The 26,825-nt window shown below is 44.6% G+C and overlaps 1 protein-coding gene across 2 annotated transcripts in view; it reads left to right on the top strand.

Moving 5' to 3' along the window:
• The window catches only part of STK39 (serine/threonine kinase 39), a 511,018-nt gene that overhangs the window by 355,873 nt on the left and 128,320 nt on the right, over positions 1-26,825 (top strand). For both annotated transcript variants that reach the window (XM_075318852.1, XM_075318853.1), the window contains exon 15: positions 26,515-26,567. In XM_075318852.1, coding sequence (XP_075174967.1) covers positions 26,515-26,567 — 53 coding nt within the window. The remainder of the gene's footprint in view (positions 1-26,514; positions 26,568-26,825) is intronic.

Raw genomic sequence — 26,825 nt, 5'->3', positions numbered from 1 at the left:
TTAAATTTATGTTCTTAGCAGTGATGCATGTCCAATTTCCTTTATTCAATGTTTGCATACCTTAGCGTCAGAGTGCAGCTGTTTATTTGTTAGGGTCTGTGAAAATCAGACGCCATATGAGTGTGGTATGATATTTTCTACAGACCCATAGACTTGAATGGCCTAGCGCCATATGATTATTGAAGGCAAATTTTGTATACTGCAATTTTATTTCCTTGGACCACTCAATCCAAGGAAAAAACTGGACATGTGCACTGCCTCATTGAATAACATTGGCTTGAGTACGATCCGATTTTTTTTATCAGAACCAAAAATACAGTAATCGGCACAAGCCCCCAGTCTAGTCCTTTATGTATTTGTCAGATGACTTAACTCTCATATTATGAGCGACTTTACAGTATTGTGGTTATTTTTTGTTCTGTGAAAGATATTATGCATTATATACAGTATTTTTAAAGCGTTTGAGGGGAAAAAAAAGTTATTTTGTGCAGTCTATAATAAATAATTAATAATTGTTCAGAAAATAAAGTATTGGAAAACAAGTAAAAGAATATTTAAATAATTACTACAATAAAATAACATAATCCCTCTGCTTCGTGGTGAGGTTGCTAGTTATTCAACTCAGTTTGGGGCTAGCCAAGGAGCAGAGAGTTTGTGCTTGTTGCTATCTGCTGTGTTTGTTGTTTGTTGTCTGTTTTTGTTATTACCTCCATTTCTTTGTTACTATTACTCTTATACGTTTTATTGCTCCCTAGTGTAGGTTTTAGGTGTGCATGAGGTTTTATTTTACCCCTGTCTGTTTTTCATACTTGGTGGGGGGTTTTGGAATTTCCATCCTGGTCGGTCCCCTGGGTGGTGTTGGTGGTGGGGACTTTATCATCAGGGCCAGGACAGGAGGCAGGGCCAGTGGCAAAAAAAAGTCCACAGCATCCTGGTAAAAAAAATTAAGTCACCTGTGCTCAACCCATGGAATAAAGATGAATTGAATTGAACTTCACCCAATGGGACACTGTCACTGCTTCTTTTTATAGGAGGCAGGGCCAGGTCGGGGGCCCAGACCTCCTTACCTTTAAGGGTACCTCAGGGTGTGAAGGTGAGCCCAGGGACCCCAGTCTTAGGGTCGGCATAGATTCTTCTGCATCCCATGGCCATCGGTTACACACCCGTCCCTGACATCACACAGGCTCTTGGATGTATAAAGATTAGGACTGATGCATGGATCCTACACAACTGGAGAATCCAGTAATGGGGCTCACTTTTCTGCATTTGGATATAAACAGCTGAGATTATAGTTTAAGTATAGACCATTGGGTCTGATCATAATTGGATATACCTAGGTGCCGATACTTTTGACATTTCTGATAATAGTGCACCTCGTTGTCCAAAGGATGTTGAGTAATGAGAATTTCTCTATAAAAATTTGCAGGGGTTTTTGCATTGAGGAAAGACTCCTGTAGTCACACCTGAAAGTCACCTCTGCCGTCTCTTTGGGGAATTCGTTAGATGCATCAAATACAAAAAAAAATAAACAATCTGTTATCTAAAATAACATTTGGCTGCTCCTAATACGCCGTTTCAAGCCGGGTCCCACCGGCGACTCCATCCCTTCTTCCAGATTCACAGACCTGGCTTTTTGTGTGTGGTTTTCTGCACTTTTTATGTCTGTGTTTTGTCAGTTCTGCTTTATTCCCTCGGGCGGCATTTTTCTACGCTTCAGTCCATTGGCTTCAGATTAATGCCAAACATATTCCTGCAAAGACCAATGAGCATTTTTATATTTTACTTTCACACAAAGTAAAGTCAAAGCACAGTGAGAGAGAAGTGCACTATAAAGAGGCTCGGAATACTTTGTACATTATTTTTCTTTAAATGTGAAATACATCCGTAGAACTGAAATGCGCTTCTGACAGGCTCCATGACTTTTATTTTTATTATTTACCTCGGTGAATTGTCTTTTCTCTAAGCTTTTTGGTAGGGATGCTTTTTATCGTCCTTTGAGTTTTAATTTGCTTTTTTTACTAAGACTGGAGGTTTTTTTTATTGTATTGCATAGATTAAGCCAAAACAAGAAGAGTCATTGGATTACATCAAGGCAAAAAAAAAAGAAAATTTAACTTTTTGTAAAGGACAATGCTCAGCTAACATTTACAGCATCAAAGAAAATGGGATGTAGTAATTATGGAGAAGCAATAACATGAGACAATGGGGTTGTGCACCTTTTTGGGACAATTATACATTTACTTTACTTAAATGTATGTATTTGGAGCTAAAACTCATTTTTGAGCTTGCATGTCATGAAAAATGTTGCAGCACTTTGCTCCTACAGGCTCTTTATTTTATTGCACATTCAACTTTGATGTGCTCTGTGTGTGTCATGGGTGTACCTCACTATGGGGAGACCTCTGGCGAGTCTGGGACCAGAATGTCTCAACTCTTTATTATGCGCAAGTCTTTTGGTGCTGAAGGGGTTAAGGACTCTTTCCTATCTGGCTATCCTTTGGAGCCTTGATCTCAGGTGTAGCTCTTTGTGGTCACTTCCCTTTCTTATAAATAGTCACGTGTCTTATCATCTGATGCCGGCTATAGAGTCTCATCATTCTTATGCTGACTTTGAAAGGAGCCAATCTCTGGAAGAAGCTGTGAAGTCCTTACAATTGCAGCAATATTGTTTGTGCATTGTAGGAGATTGGAGTATTTTCCTTTTTTGTGTCTATTTTACCTCTGTTTGCCTCCCTCCTTGTGTGTTGTATTACTGTAGTGGTGAGACTATTGCTCTTGCCAGCCTTCTCACTAGCCAGGGTGAGTTCTGGGCAAGCAAGGGCCTAGGCACTTGATCGGTGACGAGGAAGGACCTGTATAGAGACATTAGGAAGTGTAAGGATCAGCCTCAGGTGAGTGTTGGAGGTGACTCCTCTCTCCCTAGCGCTAAGGCCCACCATTGTATCATGTTCCCTTTGTACCCTGTGTCTTGTGGCACTTGCTATGGATTCCCTTATAGGAGGCAAATGGTGAATTTGTTTTAATGAAACTCAGTTGCAAACATTATTTTCCTTTTAGCCCTAAACAAATTCAATTTAGTAAAAAAAATTTCCCTACTGAAACATATCAGATATTGAAGTGTTTCCTATAAAATGAAGCCTTATTAGAGTCTTGTCTAATCTAAAGCTATTTTTTAGGATCAGAGGACTGTAATCTGGACATTAATCTGCACAAAGCTTGTTTAAAGGGAATGAAGTAATGAGGCCATAGTCACCTTATTGATACATGCCAAGAGCTAGCACACTCATAATCTGCCATCCATATGTATAAGCAGCATGGTTTTAGAGTTCTTTTTTTCATAAAGCAAAGGTTTAAGGGTCAATCTCGTCATAAATCTTCAGGAGCGGATCGCTCCTCTGCCTCCCATCTTCCTGGTTACCAAGGGGCGGTGCGCTCCCAAATGATTGACAGTTCAGGCAAGTGTCGTGGTTGCAGCAATATCCTAAACTGTGCCATCTCTAATGCTGAAAAGAGGAGGAAGAGGAGTGCAGTAATTCTGGAGTCTGCTTCTGAGCAGAGCTTACACGCTTTATAGTAAAGACCTTTCAATCATGCACTTCTCACTTAGGAGATTGGCCACCACTGATGGACTGCAGTGGTGGCTTTCATTCTAGGCAACAAGCAATTAACTAAACAATAAAAATTAAATCGCTTTTTTAGAAACAAATGGCAAAGTGTCTTGGTTTTACTAGTTACTTAACCATTTATGATGTTTAGAAATCCATACAAAATACCCTTAACATAAATCATTTAAGACAATCCCATAACCAAATGTTGAGTTCCCTTCTTTATAGACTTGAAATAAGAGACCCTAGAAATAGGACGGAAAGTTCTTAAAGAGAACTTGTCACCAGGTTTTTCCCTTATGAGCTGCGGCCACTACCAGTGAGCCCTTATATACTGCATTCTAGAATACTGTATATAAGAGCCCAGGCCGTTCTGTACAATGTAAAAAAGACCTTTATAATACTCACCTAGGAGGCGGTCCGGTCCGATGGGTGTCGTTGCTCTCGGTCAATCTTGAGTAGTTGTCGTCCTCCTTCCAAGCCCCGTGACATGACGCGTCCTATGCCATTCACACAGAGGCCTCCATTGCGCTCTTTTGCATGCACACTTTAATCTGCACTGTTGAGGGCAGAACAACGTATTGTAATGTGCAGGCACGAGGAAAGGTTACAGACCGGCTGCGCATGCGCACTACAATACTTTTATCTGCTCTCAGCCGGGCAGATAAAAGTGCGCATGCACAGGAGCACAATGGAGGCCTCTGTGTAAATGACATAGGACGCGTCATGCACATGGGGCTGGACAGGAGGATGGTTGTCCCACAAGATGGAGGAGGTGACACACCGAGAGCAGCAACACCCATCGGACTGGACCGCTCCTTAGGTGAGTATTATAAAGGTGTTTTGTATGTTCTACAGATTGGCGTGGGCTCTTATATACAGTATTCTAGAATTCTGTATATAAGGGCTCATTGGGGGTGGCCGCAGCTTACAAGGCCTGGTGACAGGTTCCCTTGAAACAATTCTTTCTTCTGTATAGACAGTGAGTGATAGGTACGGAATAGACAAAGCGGCCTGACAGGGAAATTGTGCACAGCTGCTTACACAGTAATTTTATATATTTATTTGCCGAAACAACTTCTTCTTTCAAGTGCATAGACACGCCCCCAGTGCACTTGCAGCCTGATTTGCATATGATTTCTACTCTTGATTTCTCATAACTCTCACATCACATCTGTACAAAAAAGGTATCATTTTGTATTGGGTGACAACCACCTATACAGCCAAGTCATTACTTCCATAAATAAAAAATGCAGAAACGTTCCCTTTTAAATATGCTGTACACTAAAGAGTTAAAAAACAAAAATTACAAAATTATAGCCGCTTTCACTTCCTAAGGAAGAAAGAACTCTCCTTTAGCAAATGTTCAGTGAATATAATATACTGTAATAATATTCACGTTGAAATAGCAAAAGGAACTGCAAAAGACTGGAAAAATGTAAGATATGATAAAAAGCTGTGAAATATTCTATCAATAGAAATCAAAAAGGCTTCATCTAAAATTCTCTCTCATAGCCAACAGTAGTCAAACGTGAATTCTCCCCAGAGAAAAGACACGAGTGTGCTGCATCTTATTACCAGCCCTTCCATGACTTAAGAAAGCTGTGCTAAGGAACAACCGTGCATTGTTAAGAATAGCCGGGAAATAACTTAGAAATGGTATCAGTGTCTTCTATAGTCTACTATAACACTGGCGAATGATCAGCAAAGTGCTCCGTGCTCATATAATTTGGAGGAGTCAGATTCAGTCTTCTGGATACCTGTAATGGCTCATAAACTACTTTTATGGGATTCCGTAATCATGTGACGAGTAGGAAAGAGATGCATTTTTCTTCTTTAAGCGGTAAATTATCTTGGGTACATTCCTCCATTGACAGTCCTTATGTTAGTGATGACCGGTCAGGTCAGCAAATCCTTTGCCAGGCTTCTTAATGGACCGTTATGACTGAAGTAATGATGTCAGCAAGACTAATGACCCCGATGCTGAAAATGCTAAAAATGTATTTTATACTGGGCATGGTAAAAGCAACATAATGGGAAAGAGCGTGCTTAACAATATCACGCTGGCTCAATGTCACGGATCCGATGCGTGGAGCATCTTGTGTTATGTTCTGCCATGCTCTCCTGCAGAGCTAGTACTTGCTGTTCCATTGTGCAGAGCTTTTTGCAGGTTTGAATGTTCTGCTGTTTGTTTTGAACACCTATGGACGGGTTGTCTCTCAGCTCTGGGTTCGCTGGTCCTGGGAGGTGCCTATGCAGATGCTCCTCATTCCTGGTGATTGCTCTGCTTCATTAGGGAACATGCTCACCCCGATCATCACCAGACATTCTTCCTGTTTACAGTAGTGCTCTCGGCTCCCGTAGTGTTTAGTGATCTGATTTTGACTCTAAACTCTGGACTGTTGTTTACTCTGAGTTCTCTGGTCCTGGAAGGTGCCTACGCCGATGCTCCTCATTCCTGGTGATTGCTCTGCTTCAATAGGGAGCATGCTCACCCAGAACATCACCAGTCATACTTCCTGTTTACAGTAGTGCTCTCGGCTCCCGTAGTGTTTAGTGATCTGATTTTGACTCTAAACTCTGGACTGTTGTTTACTCTGGGTTCTCTGGTCCTGGAAGGTGCCTACGCCGATGCTCCTCATTCCTGGTGATTGCTCTGCTTCAATAGGGAGCATGCTCACCCAGAACATCACCAGTCATACTTCCTGTTTACAGTAGTGCTCTTGGCTCCCGTAGTGTTTAGTGATCTGATCTTGGCTCGCGACTCTGAACTGTTGTTTACTCTTCTCTGCCTGCCTCCCTGTTTTTGTTGTTACCTCCTGGCTTCTGACCTCGGACCTCCTCCTGACCATGTCCCCGCCTGCTCCCTGTATCCTGTACATACTCTCCTGGAATCCTGATTCTCGGCTTGTATTTTGACCTCATCTCTGTCTGCTCCCAGTCTCCTCTCACTATCTCCTGGCTTCTGACCTCGGCTAGTCTGACTACCTCTCCATTCACATTACGCAAGTAGTGTCTAGCACCACCTTGTGACAGACATCACACTCAATGGTTAGCATTGTTGCCTTGGGACGCTGGGATAAAATCCAACCAAGGGAAATATTTGCCTGAACTTTGAATATTCTCTCTGTATTTGCATGAGTTTCCTCCCACACAATAAAAACATACACATAAGTCAATTTGGAATTTAGCTGATGAGCCCAATAGACGCAAGATCTGATGTAAGTAATGATAGTTCAGTACAGCACGTGGGAATATGTTGGTGCTATATAAGTCCATAGATTCCATCATGTGCATCAAATTTATTGAGTTTTCCATTTTAGTGACAAATAAGATGTTTCTGTTCTCAACACGTGCATCAATAATTAGGATGCAATGTATACTTAAAGAGGACCAACCACCAGGATTTTCCTATATAAGCTAAAGCCAGTGCTATACTAGCGCTATCACGCTGATTCTATACATACCTGTAGTTGTGAGATCGGATGTATACTTTCTGAAATACAGGCAAGTAAAGTTTGTGAAATGCACTGTTATTTGATGATAGGTGCAACAGAATATCTAATACGTGGATCAGGTTTTGCTAGTTATTCCCGCCCCTGTGTGCCTGCCTGTCCTTCCTCCCCTCTGTACTTCCTCCCTCCTTCACCCCCCCGTAATAACAGAGCTAGTGGCCTCATTTCTTCGTAAAATAACAGTCCAAGGATGAATGATGAGGTGAAGCCACACCAAACGGTTACCTTTGGCAAATGCAGCGGAACCCTCTCGACTGTATGCAGATTTTTGGTAGCCCATATGCGACAGTTTTGTGTGTTCACCGGACCACAGAAAATTCTATGACCAATTGCCATCCACTTCCTCTCTTGCCAGAAACATGAATGCAAATATCATGTGGGTATCATTGTCACGAGGAAGAAGTGTTGATGATGGCTAATTTTGTATGGGCACGATCAATTAGAGGGCGGAGGGGATCACCATAGGCACATTGACCATATAATATTTTTTGTGGGTCATCCCTTTAGTTTGGCACATTCTTTCTTCTCTTGCCTTTGTGTAAGGGTATGCCCGCAAGACCTTTCGGAGAACTTTCCACATTGTGCTGTACAGGAGCCCCAATTGCCTGGAAACACTGCGTGCACTGCTGTTCCCGGCAGGGTTGTCCGAACCCTCTTCCACGATGGCAGTGTGTCCTCCACAACCTCTCTGCTTACCGGTTGTCACCCGCTCCCTCGCTGAACACTCTGTAAACCTGTTGCTTCAAAACGTGTCATCATCCGTCTCAGCGAATTGACAGCCATTGGACCACTACATGTGTGAAGGTCTTTCAGATGACGAAAGGTTCTCAGTGCAGCTGTAACATTCCTGGCATTCTCATAAAACAACCGCACTAACAGCGCATGATCCGGCAAAGATTGCGAAGAGTGCTCACTGTTCAGTGCAACTTTTTCACTTGGTGGGGAGTTTTTGTATAAAAAATTTTTTAAGATGCCTTCCGCTTCCCCATGCCTTAAATAGCATACATACCAATTTTCAGCCAATTCTGTCCACTGGGTCAGTCTGCACACGGCTCCAAACACCTTAGGTTTTTTTATGGCCACCTTGGTCATCACCCTCGATCACCCATAGTCATCACTAACTGCATCTTAGGGGTACTTTGCATGCTGCGACATCGCTAGCCGATGCTAGCGATGCCGAGCGCGATAGTACCCGCCCCCTTCGCACATGCGATATCTAGTGATAGCTGCCGTAGCGAACATTATCGCTACGGCAGCTTCACGCGCACTTACCTGCCCTGCGACGTCGCTCTGGCCAGCGACCCGCCTCCTTCCTAAGGGGGCGTGTCGTGCGGCGTCACAGCAACGTCACACGGCAGACGTCCAATAGAAGCGGAGGGCCGGAGATGAGCGGGACGTAACATCCCGCCCACCTCCTTCCTTCCGCATAGCCGGTGGAGGTAGGAGATGTTCCTCGCTCCTGTGGCTTCACACACAGCGATGTGTGCTGCCGCAGGAACGACGAACAACATCGTATCTCCTATTGGTGCGACATTATGGAAATGACCGACACTACACAGATCACCGATTTACGACGCTTTTGCGATCGTTTATAGGCGCATCTAGGCTTTACACGTTGCGACGATGTTACAAGCGCCGGATGTGCGTCACTTTCGATTTGACCCCGACGATATCGCAGTAGCGATGTCGCAACGTGCAAAGTACCCCTTACGTTTGAGTAGAATGGGGCCCCGTAGTAGTTGCCATTCCCGCTAACCTGATAAATCCCAGTTAATTAGGGTACTTTTGTAATATCATTTGCAATGAAAATATTTGGTTTACAGAATACACAAACAATTTCCATGTTTCAGTAAATCCTAGGAAGTGAAACAACCCCATGTGGCTCCTGGGGAGGCCTGTGAGGCTTTCAATATACAGCTCATAATTCATTTTTCCAGGGGGTCTGGAAGGATTTGCAGATTTGTTGAAGATGTTTAGTAGACGAATGCGCTAATTACTAACTCGCAATTTTTTGCAAACACGCTCCAGACAGCTTAGGATTTGAGCATCAGAAGGGGTCACTTCTCCCAACGGAATCCATCCCTCTATTCTTTTTGATAGTGATAATGGTTTTTTTGAGCAATGTTTAAGTACATTTGGCTGCTGAATGCTGTTTTAGCAGAGTTAGTGGCTTCACGCCCCACTGCACTAAGTTCTGAGTCTATTTCTATGTCTGTGTCAGGGAGCAGAGGAATAATAGACCACAGAACGTATCCTCTTGTTATTTGGTTTTCAACTAGATTGAACTTTTCGCTGAAAACAGAAAATGCCATGGCAATTAATTGCATGCTCGCGCTTCTTCTTAATTCTGCCTAAAAAAAGAATATGGCATTTAAAACTGCAAATAAAGTTTTATCAGAAAAGCAAAATAAGAAAATAACTTCATGATTAATACATAAAATCTGTGACTCATGAACACTGCAATATTCTCTGACAGATATAAATGTTCTATCCGGGGTTACATGGCGATTTTGGACCCAACACTTATCACATGGCCAAAGATCGCTGTGTGAGACCACTAGTCCACCACATCAATGAGAAGTAAAGGGGGTGTTACACGCAGCGATATTGCTGGTCTAAGCACCCGCCCCTGTCGTTTGTGCATCACGGACAAATCACTGCCCATGGCGCACAAAATTGGTTGGAGCCGTCACACGGGACTTACCTAACTAGCGATGCCCATGTGTCCGGTGAACCGCCTCCTTTCTAAGGGGGGCGGTTCATGCGGCGTCACAGCGACGTCACACGGCAGCCATCCAATAGAAGCGGATGGGCGGAGACGAGCGGGACGTAACATCCCGCCCACCTCCTTCCTTCCGCATTGCCGGCGGCCGCAGGTAAGCTGTTGTCTGTCATTCCCGAGGTGTCACACGTAGCGATGTGTGCTGCCTCGGGAACGACGAACAACCGGAGACCTCCACAATCAACGATATTTTGAAAATGAACGATGTGTCAACGATAGACGATGAGGTGAGTATTTTCCATTGTTAACATTCGCTTGTTGCTATCGCACGCAACGACGTCGCTAACGATGCTGGATGTGTGTCACAGAATCTGTGACCCCGGCGATATATCGTTAATACGTCGTTGCGTGTAACGAGGCCTTTAAGCTTGCTTTACATGTTACGATTCTGCATACGATATCGTATGCGATCGTAACCGCCCCCATCGTATGTGCGGCACGTTCAATTTTGTTGAATGTGCCGCACAAACGATTAATCCCCGTCACACGTACTTACCCGTCCATACGACCTTGATGTGGGCGGCGAACATCCACTTCCTGGAGGGGGAGGGATGTTCGGCGCGTCACATCGACGTCACGTGGCATCCGGCCAATAGAAGTGGAGGGGCAGAGATGAGCGGGACATAAACATCCCGCCCACCTCCTTCCTTCTGCATTGCTGGCCTGGAGCCGCAGGACGCAGGTAAGATCTGTTCATCGTTCCCTCAGTGTCACACACTGCAACGTGTGCTACCCCGGGTACGATGAACAATCTGACGTTCAATTCATGAGGAATGAACGACGTGCGTGCGATGAACACTTTACCGTTCATTCGCAATCGCACGTCCCTGTCACACACTACAATGTACCTTACGATGCCGGATGTGTGTCACTTACGATGTGACCCCGCCGACACATCATAAGATATATTGTAGTGTGTAAAGCGGGCTTTAGTCTTAAAAATTGGACCTGATTAGTGATGGACGGACCTGGACTGTAAAAGTCCGGATCCGCGAGTGTTCAAAAGAATCTGAGCTCCAACCCCAGGCCCAGAATTCTCAAAGAACTCCGGGTAACGATCCGGGTCCGGCAATCCAGGTAATTGAAAAAAAGCAAATAAAAAAGAAAGAAAATAAGAATAAAGCAAGCGCATTATACTTACCGGTGTCCTCAAGACTGTTACTCTGCTTCCAGGCCACTCATTCTACTTGCGGGGCCACTCACTCTACTTCCAAGGCCACTCACACTACTTCGAGGGCCGCTGACTCTACTTCCAGGGCCGCTCTTTCTACTTCGAGGGCTGCTGACTCTACTTCCAAGGCCACTCACTCTACTTCCAGGGCCGTTCATTTTACTTCCAGGGCCGCTCATTCTACTTCCATGGCCACTCACTCTACTTCCAGGGTCACTCACTCTACTTCCAAGGCCACTCACTCTACTTCCAGGGCTGCTCACTCTACTTCCAGGGCCACTCACTCTACTTCCAAGGCCACTCACTCTACTTCCAGGGCTGCTCACTCTACTTCCAGGGCCACTCACTCTACTTCCAAGGCCACTCACTCTACTTCCAGGGCTGCTCACTCTACTTCCAGGGCCGCTCACTCTACTTCCAAGGCCGCTCACTCTACTTCCAAGGCCACTCACTCTACTTCCAGGGCTGCTCACTCTACTTCCAGGGCCACTCACTCTACTTCCAAGGCCGCTTATTCTACTTCCAAGGCCACTCACTCTACTTCCAAGGCCACTCACTCTACTTCCAAGGCCGCTCACTCTACTTTCAGGGCCACTCACTCTACTTCCAAGGCCGCTCACTCTACTTCCAGGGCCGCTCACTCTACTTCCAGGGCCGCTCACTCTACTTCCAGGGCTGCTCACTCTACTTCCAAGGTCACTCACTCTACTTCCAGGGCCACTCACTCTACTTCCAAGGCTGCTTATTCTACTTCCAAGGCCACTCACTCTACTTCCAAGGCCAATCACTCTACTTCCAAGGCCGCTCACTCTACTTTCAGGGCCACTCACTCTACTTCCAAGGCCGCTCACTCTACTTCCAAGGCCGCTCACTCTACTTCCAGGGCCGCTCACTCTACTTCCAGGGCCGCTCACTCTACTTCCAGGGCCGCTCACTCTACTTCCAGGGCCGCTCACTCTACTTCCAAGGCCGCTCACTCTACTTCCAGGGCCGCTCACTCTACTTCCAGGGTCACTCACTCTACTTCCAAGGCCGCTCACTCTACTTCCAAGGCCACTCACTCTACTTCCAGGGCTGCTCACTCTACTTCCAAGGTCACTCACTCTACTTCCAGGGCCACTCACTCTACTTCCAAGGCCGCTTATTCTACTTCCAAGGCCACTCATTCTACTTCCAAGGCCAATCACTCTACTTCCAAGGCCGCTCACTCTACTTTCAGGGCCACTCACTCTACTTCCAAGGCCGCTCACTCTACTTCCAGGGCCGCTCACTCTACTTCCAGGGCCGCTCACTCTACTTCCAGGGCCACTCACTTTACTTCCAGGGCCGCTCACTCTACTTCCAGGGCCACTCACTTTACTTCCAGGGCCGATCATTATCCTTCATACATTTGCACTTCAGATGTAGCAGAGCCGGAATCGTCGTATGACCGCATGTGGACCTGGGTTTTTTGGGAGTTAAAAAATTGTTTGAAGAGGGTGGGGTTTTTTTGGTATTGTATTTCAAATAAAGGATTTTTTTGGTGTTTATGTTTCTTTCTTTTCACTTACAGATTAGTAATGGGGGGTCTCATACACACCTCATTCTATTACTTTTGCTAGTGTCACATGGGCCTCAATTAAGCCATTGTTCTCCCAGCTACCAGTCCCATTATGTGGATGGAAATAGTAGACCTACAGGATCCATCACCATAGGAGATGTCACATGCATTCCCAGGTGAGGGTCTCAGCATCAGAAAAATACCCCCACCAGTGCACAATTAGCATTGGGGGTGTTTCCTAGGGCCCAAGCTCAAACCTGGGGGGGCGGCTTGAGGTACGTAGGACACAAACCAGTCACTCAGCGAGATTGGGTCCAACCTCGGGGATGCAGGGTCAACTTCCAATTCTGGAAGTTGATGTAACATCTCCGGACATCAGAGGTCATTGCAGCCAAGATCACGTGATGGAGATGAGCGGACAATGATAGCGCCGCTCACAGGCAGAATTGACAACAGAAGATATTTAGGAAGAGCCTTCTGTCTCAGCTTCATATTTATGTGGCCACTATGCTTTGTAGTGGACCCTCTCTTTAATTACTCCTAGTGAACACCCGCCTATGTTTTGGGCAGGATGGATACACAACCTCTTTTGTGCAGATTGTGGCACTATTCCTTCTTGGAAGGACCAGTTATTTTATATATTTACAGCATATATTTAACGTGCTGAGCCTAGAGGCATGGGTTGGATTTGCAGAAAACCCCTGGATCTTAACGCCTTTGGCAGCATAAATCCTAATATTTGCAGTGGGATTTTGTCTGTAAAATCCATAGAAATTCTGCTCTTTCTGGCTGCACAGTGACACAGATACCATTTTTTCTATGCGTAGTGCATAAACCTCATATATATGTATGTACCTCAGATACTTTAGGATAAAATAGATGAATTGTAATGGCATTTGCTTCCGCGACATAGCCATCCATCTTTGTAGAGGTCACATTTCTATAGAAAGTGGTGAAGATAATGTACGGTACTTTGGTTGACATTGTTATCAGCCGCACATTGGCCTTGTGTTTGCTTTTGAAGGGCGCTAATTGATTGCGGCTTGAACGTTTCATCAGTTTCATCTCGCCCTTGTGAATATAGCGATGTTTTCTTACTTATCTTTCCTCCTAGCGCCTAGATGCGTGGTGTGAGATGATGACCAACTTCTAAAAAATGTTTATTACTCTAGTCTACTTTTTTAAAGCTTGTCTTCTTACTCCTCTCATCTCGCGACATCTTGAGTCCACAGGAAAGTTACGGATTTAGGATAGATATTTTTTCTACGTGAAACTAGTAATTTTGTGGATGGTGATAATTCCATCGACGATCCAACCAAGGTGTCTCTACATACATTGATTGTAATTACAGATTCATATACAGGATCCCTGATTTACTGTCATGGTCTTTCCGATATTGCGGAGTTTTGTGCCAAGTTCTGGGTCAGAGTCTCACTTTATCTTGTGAGTGGATTCCCCTTCCTTTGGGGAGGAGAGGGTTAATGTCTGTTTTCCTTCCAGCAGCTCTTGACTCCTGGTCAGGTGTTTCAGGTTGGGACCACAAACAGGTGCGATAAATACCCTCAACTTCCACCAGAGGGAGACGGTTATTTTCATCATTAGGTAGCTTGGCCAGGAGGAGAAAGGAGGTGGTGAAACCCTCACTCTGAGACTTGCGTTTTTGGGCTGCAGCATTGGTTCTTGCTGCAGCATTTCTAGGTGTGCTGGTTGTACGGTATGGCTGTTACCCAGTAGTCTGTTGGTCCCCCCCCCTTTTATGCTGTGCACTATTAATGGATCCTTTGTGTGTGGTTGCCGTGTGTACGAGTTGTGGTTGTTACCCCTGTTTTGTCCATATTTGTCAGTGGTATGTTGACTTCTGTTCTTGTCCTTTCCCCCCGGGTGGTGGGTTGTGAAAGGGGGTCTTATCATCAGGGACTAGGACAGGAGATAGGGCCTAGGTTGGAGCACCGACCTCCCTACATTCAAGGGTACCTACGGGTGTTCAGGTGGGCTCATGGGCCCCATCCTTAAGGCCAGTATAGATTTCCCTGTGTTCCCCTAGACACTCGTGACATTTACATGTTTGTGACCTTTTAGAAACACTAAGGTTAAAGGAAAATGATAAATTACTTAAAGGGAACCAACCATCAGGATTTTCATATATAAAGTAAAGCCAGTGCTATACTGGCTCTAGGATGCTGAGTGTAAGCATAGCTTCAGTTCTGAGATTGGAGGTTTTATTTCAGAAATATGTGCAAGTAAAGTTGCAGTAATGCACTGCTATTTGATTGATAGGTGCAACAGGAAGGGAATATGTGTGTCAGGTCTTAATGTATATTGCCGCCACTGTCTGCTGCCTGGCCTTCCTGCCCCTGCCACCATCTGTCATAGACTTTAATTCCGGCACCTGCTCATTAACATTTAATCACTATTTCAGCAAACTCTTCACTAAAGGCGGCGTTACACGCTACGATTTATCTTACGATATGTCATCGGGGTCACGGATTCCGTGGCGCACATCCGTCATCGTTAGCAACGTCGTTGCATGTGACACCTACGAGCGACTCTGAACGATCGCAAATAGGTTGAAAATCGTGGATCGTTGACACGTCGTTCACTTTCAAAATATTGTTCATCGTTTGAATGTAGCAGACATATTGGTACGTTTGACACCCTGCAAACGACGAACAACGACCACCTTGGGGAAACAATATATCGCTGAACGAGTTTGTGTCGCTTGTGCGATCGTTACAAGTGACCACTAATAACCTATGAGCGATCTCAGCAAATCGTAACAACGACCTGGGCGTGTCACATCGCTAATGAGATAGTCAGATAAATCGCAGCATGTAAAGCGGCCTTTAGACACTAATACGGGCTTTACTTGAGACAATATATATATATGCGATATGTCGTCGGGGTCATGGTTTTCGTGACGCACATCCGGCATAGCACACAACGTCGTCTCGTGTGACACCTCCGAGCGACGCAGTATCGCTCACAAATCGTGAGTCGTGTACTCGTCTTTTATTTTCATGGGTGCAGGTTGTTCATCGTTTCCGTTGCATCACACGTTGCTCCGTGTGACACCCCGGGAACGATGAACACAGCATACCTGCGTCCCACGGCACAAGCCGGCTTAATGGAAGGAAGGAGGTGGGCAGGATGTTTAGATCCCGCTCATCTCTGCTCCTCCGCTTCTATTGGCCGGCTGCCGTGTGACGTCGCAGTGACGCCGATCGTCCCTCCCACTTCAGGAAGTGGATGTTCATCGCCCACAGCGAGGTCGTCCGGAAGGTAAGTGCGTGTGACGGGGGTTAAACGAGTTTGTACGCCACAGGCAGCGATTTGCCCGTGACGCAAAAACGACGGGGGCGGATGCGATCGCTCGTGCTATCGCACAATAGATTGACTTGTGTAAAGCAGGCTTAAGATAATGTCAAAGTTGGTGACTGCACATAACACTATCTCCGGTGCGATCTTTATAAAAACTCTCTCTCTTCCTTCATTAGACTGATGGATGCGCAGTGCGAGGGCGGCGCATGCCCCCTCACATCCTCAGCTTTTTTTACTGGCAGAATTTTAATGAAGAGAGATGGTACGGCACCTATATTGCTGGCAGAATTCTGATGATGAGAGATGGTAGGGCACCTATAGTGCTGGCAGACTTTGATGAAGAGAGATGGTACGGCACCTATAGTGCTGGTAGAATTTTGATAGAGAAAGACCGTAGGACATTTTTGCTGAAGTAATTGCTGTTGTGGATTTGAATGTGAAAGTGGTGTGGCTTTGCACTCATTTCATCATTTGTATTGCAGACGGTGAAATCCTTGGTTTCATCAGCAGCTTAAATTGACATGTAACATATTATATCCACAGCACTGCTTAATTTATGCTGTGGATTTTTACTGCAGGGTTTTTCTTCTGGAAACTGCTGTGTTTGCGCCCCGTGAGAATTCACCCTAATAAGGCTACAGAAAGGGGCTGCCTCAGTGACTAATGGGCTACGAATATCCAAGTATTAACCATCAGTAAACCTCCTCTCCAGTGTTTCCATTGCAGCCTCCCAGATGCAGCGCGGGTGTCATGTAAAGTGACACAATCCGGCAGCCTCCATTCATTTGTATTCATGTTTTCTGTCCTTTTTTTTTTAAAATATCAGATCTTCAGGGCAATGAGTTATGAAATTCTCAGAAACGGAGCTGCGTAAAATGACATCCTGATTGTCTTTTTATGCAAGCATAGGAAATAAATAAATAAAATGCAAAATCCAAAACGTCCGAGCTTCTGGATCTCATTTTATTACTGTTCTGTAAGTCTGAATATGCCATAAATCACGTCAGAAAAGGAGATCTGTCACAGAGATCACCGATGAGAGCTGAAGACGCCAGCGCATAGAGGGGTCGTAACTCACACCCATGACATGAGAAGGAGAAGACCACTGACCTTGATAGAAAAGCTCTATATGTTACCTATATATATATATATATATATATATATATATATATATATATATATATATATATATATATATATATGTATATTTATATTTATATATATATATACATATACATATATATATATATATATATATACAACTCTGGCAAAAATTAAGAGACCACTGCAAAATTGTCTGTTTTTTTATTTTTCTATTTCTAGGTATATTTTTTAGTAAAATGTAAATTGTTCTTTTATTCCATAAACCACTGACAACGTCTCCGAATTTCCAAGCAATACATTTTATATTTATTTTCTGAAAATGAGAAATGGTCAAAATAACAAAACAATGCACAGTGCTTGCAGACCTCAAATAATGCAAAGAAAACAAGTTCATAATCATTAGAAACAACAATACTAATAATGTTTTACCTCAGGAAGATTCAGAAATCAATATTTTGTGGAATAACCATGATTTTTAATCCCAGCTTTCATGCCTCTTGGCAGCTTTCCTCCAGTCTGTCACACTGCTTTTGGGTGACCTTATGCCACTCCTGGTGCAAAAATGTAAGCAGTTCTTCTTTGTTTGACGGCTTGTGACTATCCATCTTCCTCTTGATTACATTCCAGAGGTTTTTAATGGGGTTCAGGTCTGGAGATTGGGCTGGCCATGACATGGTTTTGATGTGGTGATCCTTCATCCACACATTGATTGACCTCGCTGTGTGGCATGGCGCATTGTCCTGCTGGAAAACCAGTCCTCAGAGTTGGGAAACATTGCCTGAGTAGAAGGAACTTAATGTTTTTTTCCAGGATAACCTTGTATGCAGCTTGATTCATACGTCCTTAGCAAAGTTTAATCTGCCCAATTCCAGCCTTGTTGAAGCATCCCCAGATCATCACCGATCCTCCACCAAATTTCACCATGGGTGAAACCCATGACTCCCCCAAAACACTGAATGCTTGTCACGCATATGACGCTTATTTAACTTTGATGCTCATAGTGGCCACCGTCAGCTGCAATGCACATCTGGACTCTGGACAGCATACTGTATCTTGCTGCACATTGTGCAATATGGTAGGTGACACGTTTGCACAAGCATCTGTGATACGTCGTCGTAGGTCCTGCAATATGTAGATCCTATGCGGACCAGTAGGTACTTTGTTTTTAATGTTTTTAATTTCTTAGAATACTGCAGGTTTTAAAAAATGAACACTGAAGATCAGTATAAGATAATTCTTGTGATTTTTTTATTCAATGCGTTTCGGAGTATAGTAACTCCTTCTTCAGGAAAAAAAGCAATAATGTACAGATGATGGCATTTTACATTTTATATTACATCAAATATTTTAAACACTTAGAGGGAAACTGTCAACAGATTTTTGCTATTTAAGCTGAAGACAGCATGCTGCAAGGGTTATCACATAGAATTCAGGGCTGCCTGTCTTGTCAAGGTTTGATTTGATTTATTGTTTGTTTAACCCTAAAACGCGCAACCATAGAAATCTACCATATAAAACAAGTGACCTAGCAGGCCTGTGAGGCCTCAGGTATGCGTTCTAGGGTTAAGCAGCAGGACTTATCATTGCTTGGACTTCAATGTCACGCACGCTGCAGTCCGACATACCCCCTTCTTTGATTGCCAGCTCACTTTCAATGTACAATCTCTATAGAGAGCCTGGTGTGGGGGGAAGCTCTTTCATCTCTGTTACAAGACTAAAGGGTACTTTACACACTGCAATATCACCCGATAGCGCGATAGCACCCGCCCCCGTCGTTCGTGCAACATTTGGTGCTCGCTGCCGTAGCGAACATTATCGCTACGGCAGCGTCACACGCACATACCTTGTCAGAGACATCGCTGTGACCACCGAACAATCCCTCTTTTAAGAGGGAGGTGCGTTCGGCGTCATAGCGACGTCACTAAGCGGCCGGCCAATAGAAGCGAAGGGGCGGAGATGAGCGGGACGTAACATCCCACCCACCTTCTTCCTTCCGCATAACCGGTGGACGCAGGTAAGGAGATGTTCGTCGTTCTTGCGGTGTCATACACAGCGATGTGTGCTGCCGCAGGAACGACGAACAACATCATACCTGTGGCAGCAACAATATTAAGGAAAGGAGCGACGTGTTAACGATCACCGTTTTTGAACGATTTTACGCTCGTTGATCGTCGCTCCTTGGTGTCACATGCTGCGATGTCTCTACTGGCGCCGGATGTGCGTCACTAACGACGTAACCCCGACGATTTATCGGTAGCGATGTCACAGCGTGTAAAGCACCGTTAAATCTAAACATTCTGATTGTGTCAGAATGGCTGCAGCCAGTAATCTAAGTGATACATCGTTGGATTCAGGATCTCTTTTCCTGTATTATGCTGTATTATTCCTGTATTATCCTGCTCTCAAATCTCAAATTTATAATAAGTACAGTTGGAGTTTTTAGTGCTGTAGTGCTAGCTTTTTTGTTTTTTCTTCATTGAATTGGTCGGTGGCTGACCCCCACCTTGCTATGCACCCCAATTTGGGATGTATTCCATCTGTCTAGATTTTGGCGGTTGGTGACTGTTCACATTAAGTCATCAGGCTTTGTCCACAGGCTATTTACTTCATGCAGCATTTGCTTGGACCTGTCCCGCCCACAGCCATGACTCAGTCATGGGTACGGGACTGAAATAGACCAGGTGAGTGCTGCTAAGAGCAGTTCTACTATTTCATATGTGAGGCCGTTTGGCACATTTTATAAAAATATTTTAGTGTTAGGACTGCCCCAAATGAGATTTGCCGTGGAGTGGCGGGGTGGCTCAAGAGATTGCAATTTTTTGCCAAAAATCTCAAATTTATAATAAGTACAGTTGGAATTTTTAGTGCTGTAGTGCACATTCAGTGCTAGCTTTTTTGTTTTTTGCTCTCAGGTAATGTAGCAAAAACCTGCTGACAGATTCCCTTTAAAGGGAACCTGTCATCAGAAATTTTGCTTTAAACCTAAAGTTTCCCCCTCTGCAGCTCCTGGGCTGCATTCTAGCAGGTTCCTGTACTTTTTGTGGCCCTTTTAAACCAAATTAAATACTTTATAAATTTGTACCTTTTGCTATGTAAATTTTGTAAATCGTCCATGGGGGCGGGCTCTCTGCTGACCATTGCTGTTCCTCCAGCAGATTTACGCCGCCCCCCAACGCTGAATTTTATATCTCAGGACGCCGCCCCTGGGTGCCCGTGGTCCTGCGCATGCGCTGTGCGACTGTAGCGGGACTGTGCACTGTGTGAACGTGTTACCGCTGGTGACGTTTTGCGCAGGCATGAGGTTATGGGCGGCGCTGTGAGTGTCATCAGCAAGTGCCGCCCATAACCTCGTGACCGCACTTTCCCCTCTTCCTCCAGCATTCTGCGCAAGCGCTTGCTGGCCAGATGACCCGATGTCACCTCTTTCCCATCTTGCCCTGCTGCAGGGTAAGATGGGAAGGAGGTAACGTCGGGTCATTTGGCCGGCGAGCGCTTGCGCAGAACGCTGGAGGCAGTGGGGGAAAGCGCGTCCACGAGATTATGGGCGGGCACTTGCGATGCAATCACAGCGCCGCCCATAATCTCGTGCTTGTGACACACGTCACCAGCGATCCTGGCGTGGGCGGCACCTCGGGCGCAGTGGGCGGCGTCCTGATGGATGAAATAGAGCGTGGGGGGACGGCGTCAATGTTCTGGAGGAACAGCAACGGTCAACAGAGAGCCCGCCCCCATGGACGATTTACAAAATTTACATAGCAAAAGGTACAAGTTTATAAAGTATTTAATTTGGTTTAAAAGGGGCCACAAAAAGTACAGGAACATTGCTAGAATGCAGCCCAGGAGCTGCAGAGGGGGAAACTTTTAGGTTTCAAGCTAAATTTCTGATGACAGGTTCCCTTTAAGGCTATTTTCAAATAATATTAACATATTATGGGCATCTTTTGCCTGTGTTTTAGTTGTGTTTTAGACTGGTTTCACACATCAAGTGTGGACTGTGATAACGGGATAAGCCGCAGGTCTCTTGACCCAACTGCCTTGAGTATGCCTATTAGGCCTAAGACACACGGCGAGAAAAATGGTGCGAGTGGAGCGCGATAAAACATTGTATTCCACTCAGACCAATATTAGCCTGTGTGTTAGTGAACATGAGCAATTATTTTCTCAACCCTAATCGGACCGAGAAAACAATCGCAGCATGCCGCGACTGTAATGCGAGACTCTTTCTCTCGCACCCATTCAAGTGTATGAGGCGAGAGAAAAATCGCACTGCACCCGCAGTACACCGGTGTACTGCGAGTGCAGGGTGAGAATGGCAATATCCAGCTATGGAGGAGAAAGGGAGATAAATCCATCCCTCCCCTCCTCAGAGCCGGCCCACCCCTCCTCAGCTCTGGCCTGCCCCCCACAGCTGAGGTCCGTCCCTCCTCAGTGCCGGCCCGCCCCCCACAGCTGAGGTCCGCTCACAGTCGGACCTCAGTCGCAGTGACACTCGCATGACACTCGGCTCTGCTGTACTGCCAGTGGGAGCCGAGTGACATGCGAGGGGATCTCAGTAATCCCCGTGTGGCCTCAGCCCCAGTGTGATGAGCGCAGGTTGGTCCGGACATCGCGGTCCGTTCTCAGACCTTAAATATCCGGTGTATGAAACCCTTACTCTAAAAGAGCACTTTTCTAAACCCCCCTATTTTCCACCATTCCCTATATACAGAGTGACAGTGCATGTTTTATATACTCATCGTATTTCACTTCTCATCTCCGTCTAATTAATTCATATTAAGATCTGTTTTTCTCTCATTCTTTTTGTACCTATGAGTAATATATTTTATGGGAGAACTTCACAAAAAGCCGGTCAGAAACAGCCGAGCGCCAGCAAGACAAATTAGTGTTTAACTTTGTGGAGTAACATAAATGCTTCATTTTAGAGAGCAGAAAAGAGCCCGGCTCATTGGGAATTATAGTGGGTAGAAGCATCGCACGCAGGTGTTCAGAAAGTGCGAGATAAATGAGTCACTCGTCATCTGAACAATGCACAAGATGAATTGCTAGAATACCACCATTTTTCTTCAGTTTCTTTGAAACAAATTGCTTTATGCATTGGCAATTAAACCAAAAAGCAAAATGTAGCAAGGAGCATTTGAGGCAGATTTATTAGTACAGAATATCTGACACAATAAGTTAACGGTGGTATTTATTTCATTCTCGTGCATGCGGCACGTCGCTCTCGGAGCATTATCCATACAATATTGTTGTATTCTGTCATTTATAAATCACTGTTGTGTGTATTTTCTATTTTTAGGTCTGGGGATTTTCAGTCTGTACGTTGCTTCTATTGAATTATATATTTAAGTGAATTTCCAGAAATATGTAAATATTGTTCAGGCTACTGTTATGGGTGACAGTCATGTGGTTTCTGGCAATAGAAGGTCACAGCGTCCGGCTGCGCAGAATGCTCCCTGACTTTCCATTGTTCCTGCTGTCACTATTCATTGGTATAGGTAGCTTTCCTGCTGGATTAATTTCTCCCCTTTTGGACCCAGCAGGAGCTCACCTTCCACCCAGCTGCTGATCATCAGTATTCTCTTGGTGCTTAAATACTCCCTTCTTACCTGGACTGGTACTGGTGATATTATTCAGTTCCTACTAGCTCTGGTTGCAAGCAGGTGGCTTGCTCTAATCTGTGGTATCATTGCTGAAGCTTAGCTGAACTTTTACCTGTGTCCTCTGTGGAAAAGTAGTTCATGCTTTTTTCCCGGTGTGTCCTCCTTGTGTCTTCCTTTAGCGTTTTAGTGGGGTTGACAAAGAGCTCATCGTATCCGTTAAATATTTAAGGTTAGGTATCCGTTTCCGTGCATAGTTGTGGAACCTATCTAGGGTGGTGAGGGACCCCAGGAACCAGCTGTAGGTTTGGTCAGGGGTCACCATCTCCCCCTTACCTAGACGCAGAGGTCCCCTTCCCTTACCTTTCACCGCTTGCTTGGTACTTCCAAGTACCTAGCAAGCAGTGAAAGCCACATAACATTGCTGTCATGCTTACCAGGTGTGACAACTGTGGCAGGGACATTACAGACCTACAGGCATCTGACGCACAACAAGAACACAACACCTAAAGGGGACACAACGGGGACAGAATAACAACAGGAGGCCCTGGTACTAGTGGGGTAGGAGTAGGTTGGACACCTCCTATCCTCACCTGCAGCTGCCCTACTCTCCTCACCAGTCCCTATACAATCTCCACAACTGCCACCAAGCAGGAACCTGAGACCCTGAGAAGACCCTATATATGCCATGGCTAGTGAAGGGCAGGTGAGGTTCACTAGGCCCACTGCTGCACTAACAAGACACAAGGTGAGATAAGACAAACCAGGGTAAAAGCAACAAAAAGGATAAAGTCTGAGAATCGGAAAATGCCATAGCAGAACCTTTCTCCAAGGTGGCCAGAGGACAAATGTTTGTATCTTCAGCAAGGAATGCTGAGAAACACCTCTATTTAAGCCTGAAGGGGCGTGGCTACAAAACAGCTGCAGCTGACACACTCAGCTAGGAACTGCAGGAGAAGCTGATAGCAGCAAAACTGACATTTACCATTTCAATGCCAAAAGAAACTAAATCACATTTAAATGTAGAGAGCCGGATGGAGATGAGAGGCTCCAGTCCTAAAGCTGTCACTAGTCTCCAACAACAGGGACAAAATTAAATAATCTGATTAGTACACGGTGTGGGGAGACAACAATTCTAAATGCCAAAATTTCGTTTGTTTGTTCGCCACAATTTTTTTCTAAAATGCAATAACTGGCGATCAAAACATCGCATCTGCACAAAAATGCTATATTTAAAGACGTCAGCTCAAGACACAAAAAGTAAGCCATCATACTGCCCCAGATCCCGAAAAATAAGACAGTTACGTCACAAGAAGTGCAATTCTTTTTTTAGACAAACTTCTGAATTTGTTTTAACCCATTAGATAAAAGTACACATATTTGGTATCTACGAACTCGTGCCGACCGGAGGCATCACACCAACACATCAGTTTTACCATACAGTGAACACAGTGAATAAAATATCCCAAAAACCATCGTGCAATTGCACTTTTTTTGCAATTTCACCGCACTTGAAATTTTTTTCACAATTTGCAGTAAACTAATGGTTTTATTCAAAAGTACAACTTTTCCCGCAAAAAATAAGCCCTCATATGGCAAGATTGAAGGAAAAATAAAAAAAGTTACGGCTCTCGGAAAAAGGGGAGCAAATAAAACGAAAACAGAAAATCGCACGGGGGTGAAGGGGTTAAACAAACTGACCTCTATTGGAACTCTCAGATAAGGTAATATAATGGCTATGTATGCAAATTTGATTTCTGACCAAGCTGTTGTGCGTTATGCAATTGTATGTTTCAGGTTAAATACCTCTCAAATTTAATTGTGTCTTTACCCCTGAGGAAGCCACTAGTTAGCGAAACGCGTGGGAATGTTTGCTTCACACATCTGCCTGTCTGGTATAGATAATACTTTTTCTTGGGTCAACCATGTTCTTCTCTCTAATATGGAATTGTTCATGTATATATATGTGATTATATTTGAGGATCATTTGTGTTTTCCTACTTCATGTATTGTGTATTACGGGTTTATGGGTGTGTGCTCAAGGATCCCTCCTTTACATTTTTGTATAGAGGTTTTAGTTTAGTAATTTTAGTATGTTTTTAAGTGTTTGTATCTATCAATAAATTCTGTCACACATTTTCATGCACCTTGGATGCAATTGGGCTTTTTATTGTATCACTTCGCTCCAGTGCAGTTCCAGCATGGGTTTCCTGTTTTTCACAAATATATGTGTTGCTACATCTGATAAAGTAATCTGTGCTGGAACGAGCTCACTGACAGATTCTGAGTTATCTCTTTCTACATCCAGCAATATGCACTTAAAGCGAACCTGTCACCAGATTTTTCCCTATTAAATCAAAAGTCTCCCCTTCTGCAGCTCCTGGGCTGCATTCTATGAAGGTGCACCTTGGCCCTGACTCCACTTCCACACCCCAAAAATAACTTTATAAAACTTGGCCCTTAGGTATGCTAATTACCTTGGTTGACCAGTTGGGCGGGCTCATTTTCTGCTCCTTTCCCCCCCAATGCCGCTGATTGCCATCCTCCTTCCTTGATTGACGGGATAACGCCTCCGTCATCAGCCTCGTCGCATTTTCAAATCTTGCGCCTGTGCAGTTAGGTCGGCTCGCGCAGGCGCAGTTCGCTCTGCCATATCGCGGGCAGAGCAGCCCTAGCTCGCACCGGTGAGCAAAATGTGCAGGCGCAAGATTATGGGTGGGTACGAGCATGGCGCTGGTGAGGTCGGTGCTGTGCATGACCTCACTAGCGCCATGCTTTTACCCGCCCATAATCTCGCGCCTGCGCATTTAGCTCACCGGCGCGAGTGAGGGCAGCTGTTTTCTGCTCTGCCCACAATATGGCAGAGCAAACTGCGCCTGCACGAGCCGAACTAACTGCACAGGTGCAAGATTTGAAAAGCAACGAGGAGGATGACAGAGGTGTCATCCCGTCAATCAAGGAAGGAGGACAGCGATCATCGGCAGGAGGGGGGAATGGAGCAGAAAATGAGCCCACCCATCTGGCCAACACAGGTAATTAGCATACCTAATGGCCAAGTTTTATAAAGTTATTTTTGGGGTCTGGAAGGGGAGTCAGGGCCAAGGTGCACCTTCATTGAAAGCAGCGCAGGAGCTGCAGAAGGGGAGACTTTTAGTTTAATAGGGAAAAATCTGGTGACAGTTTCCCTTTAAGAAAAGATCTTGTAAACAGCAAACGATGGAACATTTTAATGTTGCTCAATTTAAAAAATATATATTTTTTTTAGCCAAATATACATGCAAGTAAAAATAAAAGTCCCGAAAGTACACAGTCCAGTCACAGTTAGGATACCAAATACTTTTATAGCTCATGATAAATCCAATATCATTAAATAAATTGGAACCAGCGTCTTTCCAAATCCGAATGTGTTAGAACTCGGATTTTCCCACTTGAATATAAAATATGACTTGCAGACTATTTTCTTAGCGGCGCTCGCTGTGTACGGGTTTGCGGCTCCAGAGTAGCACTCAGCAGTAAAAACATCTTAATTAGAATGGAATACTCTGCTGCTTCCGAGAAGAGCCGTTACAGCGCGCGCTCCTCGCTGAGAAATAAAAATGGAACTCGCACGCAGTCTTTTTGCTTTTTTGTTAATTAAAAAGATAATAATACTGCCGCTGGAAAAAAAATGAGCTTTTTCTTCTTCCATAAACCTTTGGCCATTAATATCCCTGAACCTTCTCGGAGTTTAGATCGTCTTTGACAAATTAAAGGTGCATAAAGGCGTGCGTAACGGAGGAAAATGCTTACATTTCTAACTGCAAATCCTCTATACTGCTAAGCATAGGCTTTAATAAACTCTGCCTCATTACATTTAAATGTGTTTTTGATCTGTTTTTGCAGAAATTCCAGAAAAGAACTCAATGATATACGATTCGAGTTTACTCCTGGCAGAGGTAAGTCACATTTAAACATTTCATTATTTTAATTTTTCCTTCCTGATTGTTAGATTGTTATATTGATCTTGTATGTTATCATCAAAGAGCTGTGAACCCATCATTATACATGTAGTAGAAGGAAATGGTCGACAATGTGATAGAGGAGGATCTTCTAAATTACTTAATTCTAAGGCTACTTTCACATTGCATTTTTCCCTACGTCCACAGGTCCCGTCGGGGCATCCATCTGAACCACCCCTCCCCCACTCTGCAAAG

Source organism: Anomaloglossus baeobatrachus, chromosome 7, assembly GCF_048569485.1.
Source record: "Anomaloglossus baeobatrachus isolate aAnoBae1 chromosome 7, aAnoBae1.hap1, whole genome shotgun sequence".
NCBI classification, from domain to species: Eukaryota; Metazoa; Chordata; class Amphibia; order Anura; family Aromobatidae; genus Anomaloglossus; species Anomaloglossus baeobatrachus.
This window is presented reverse-complemented; position numbering and strand designations above follow the sequence as displayed.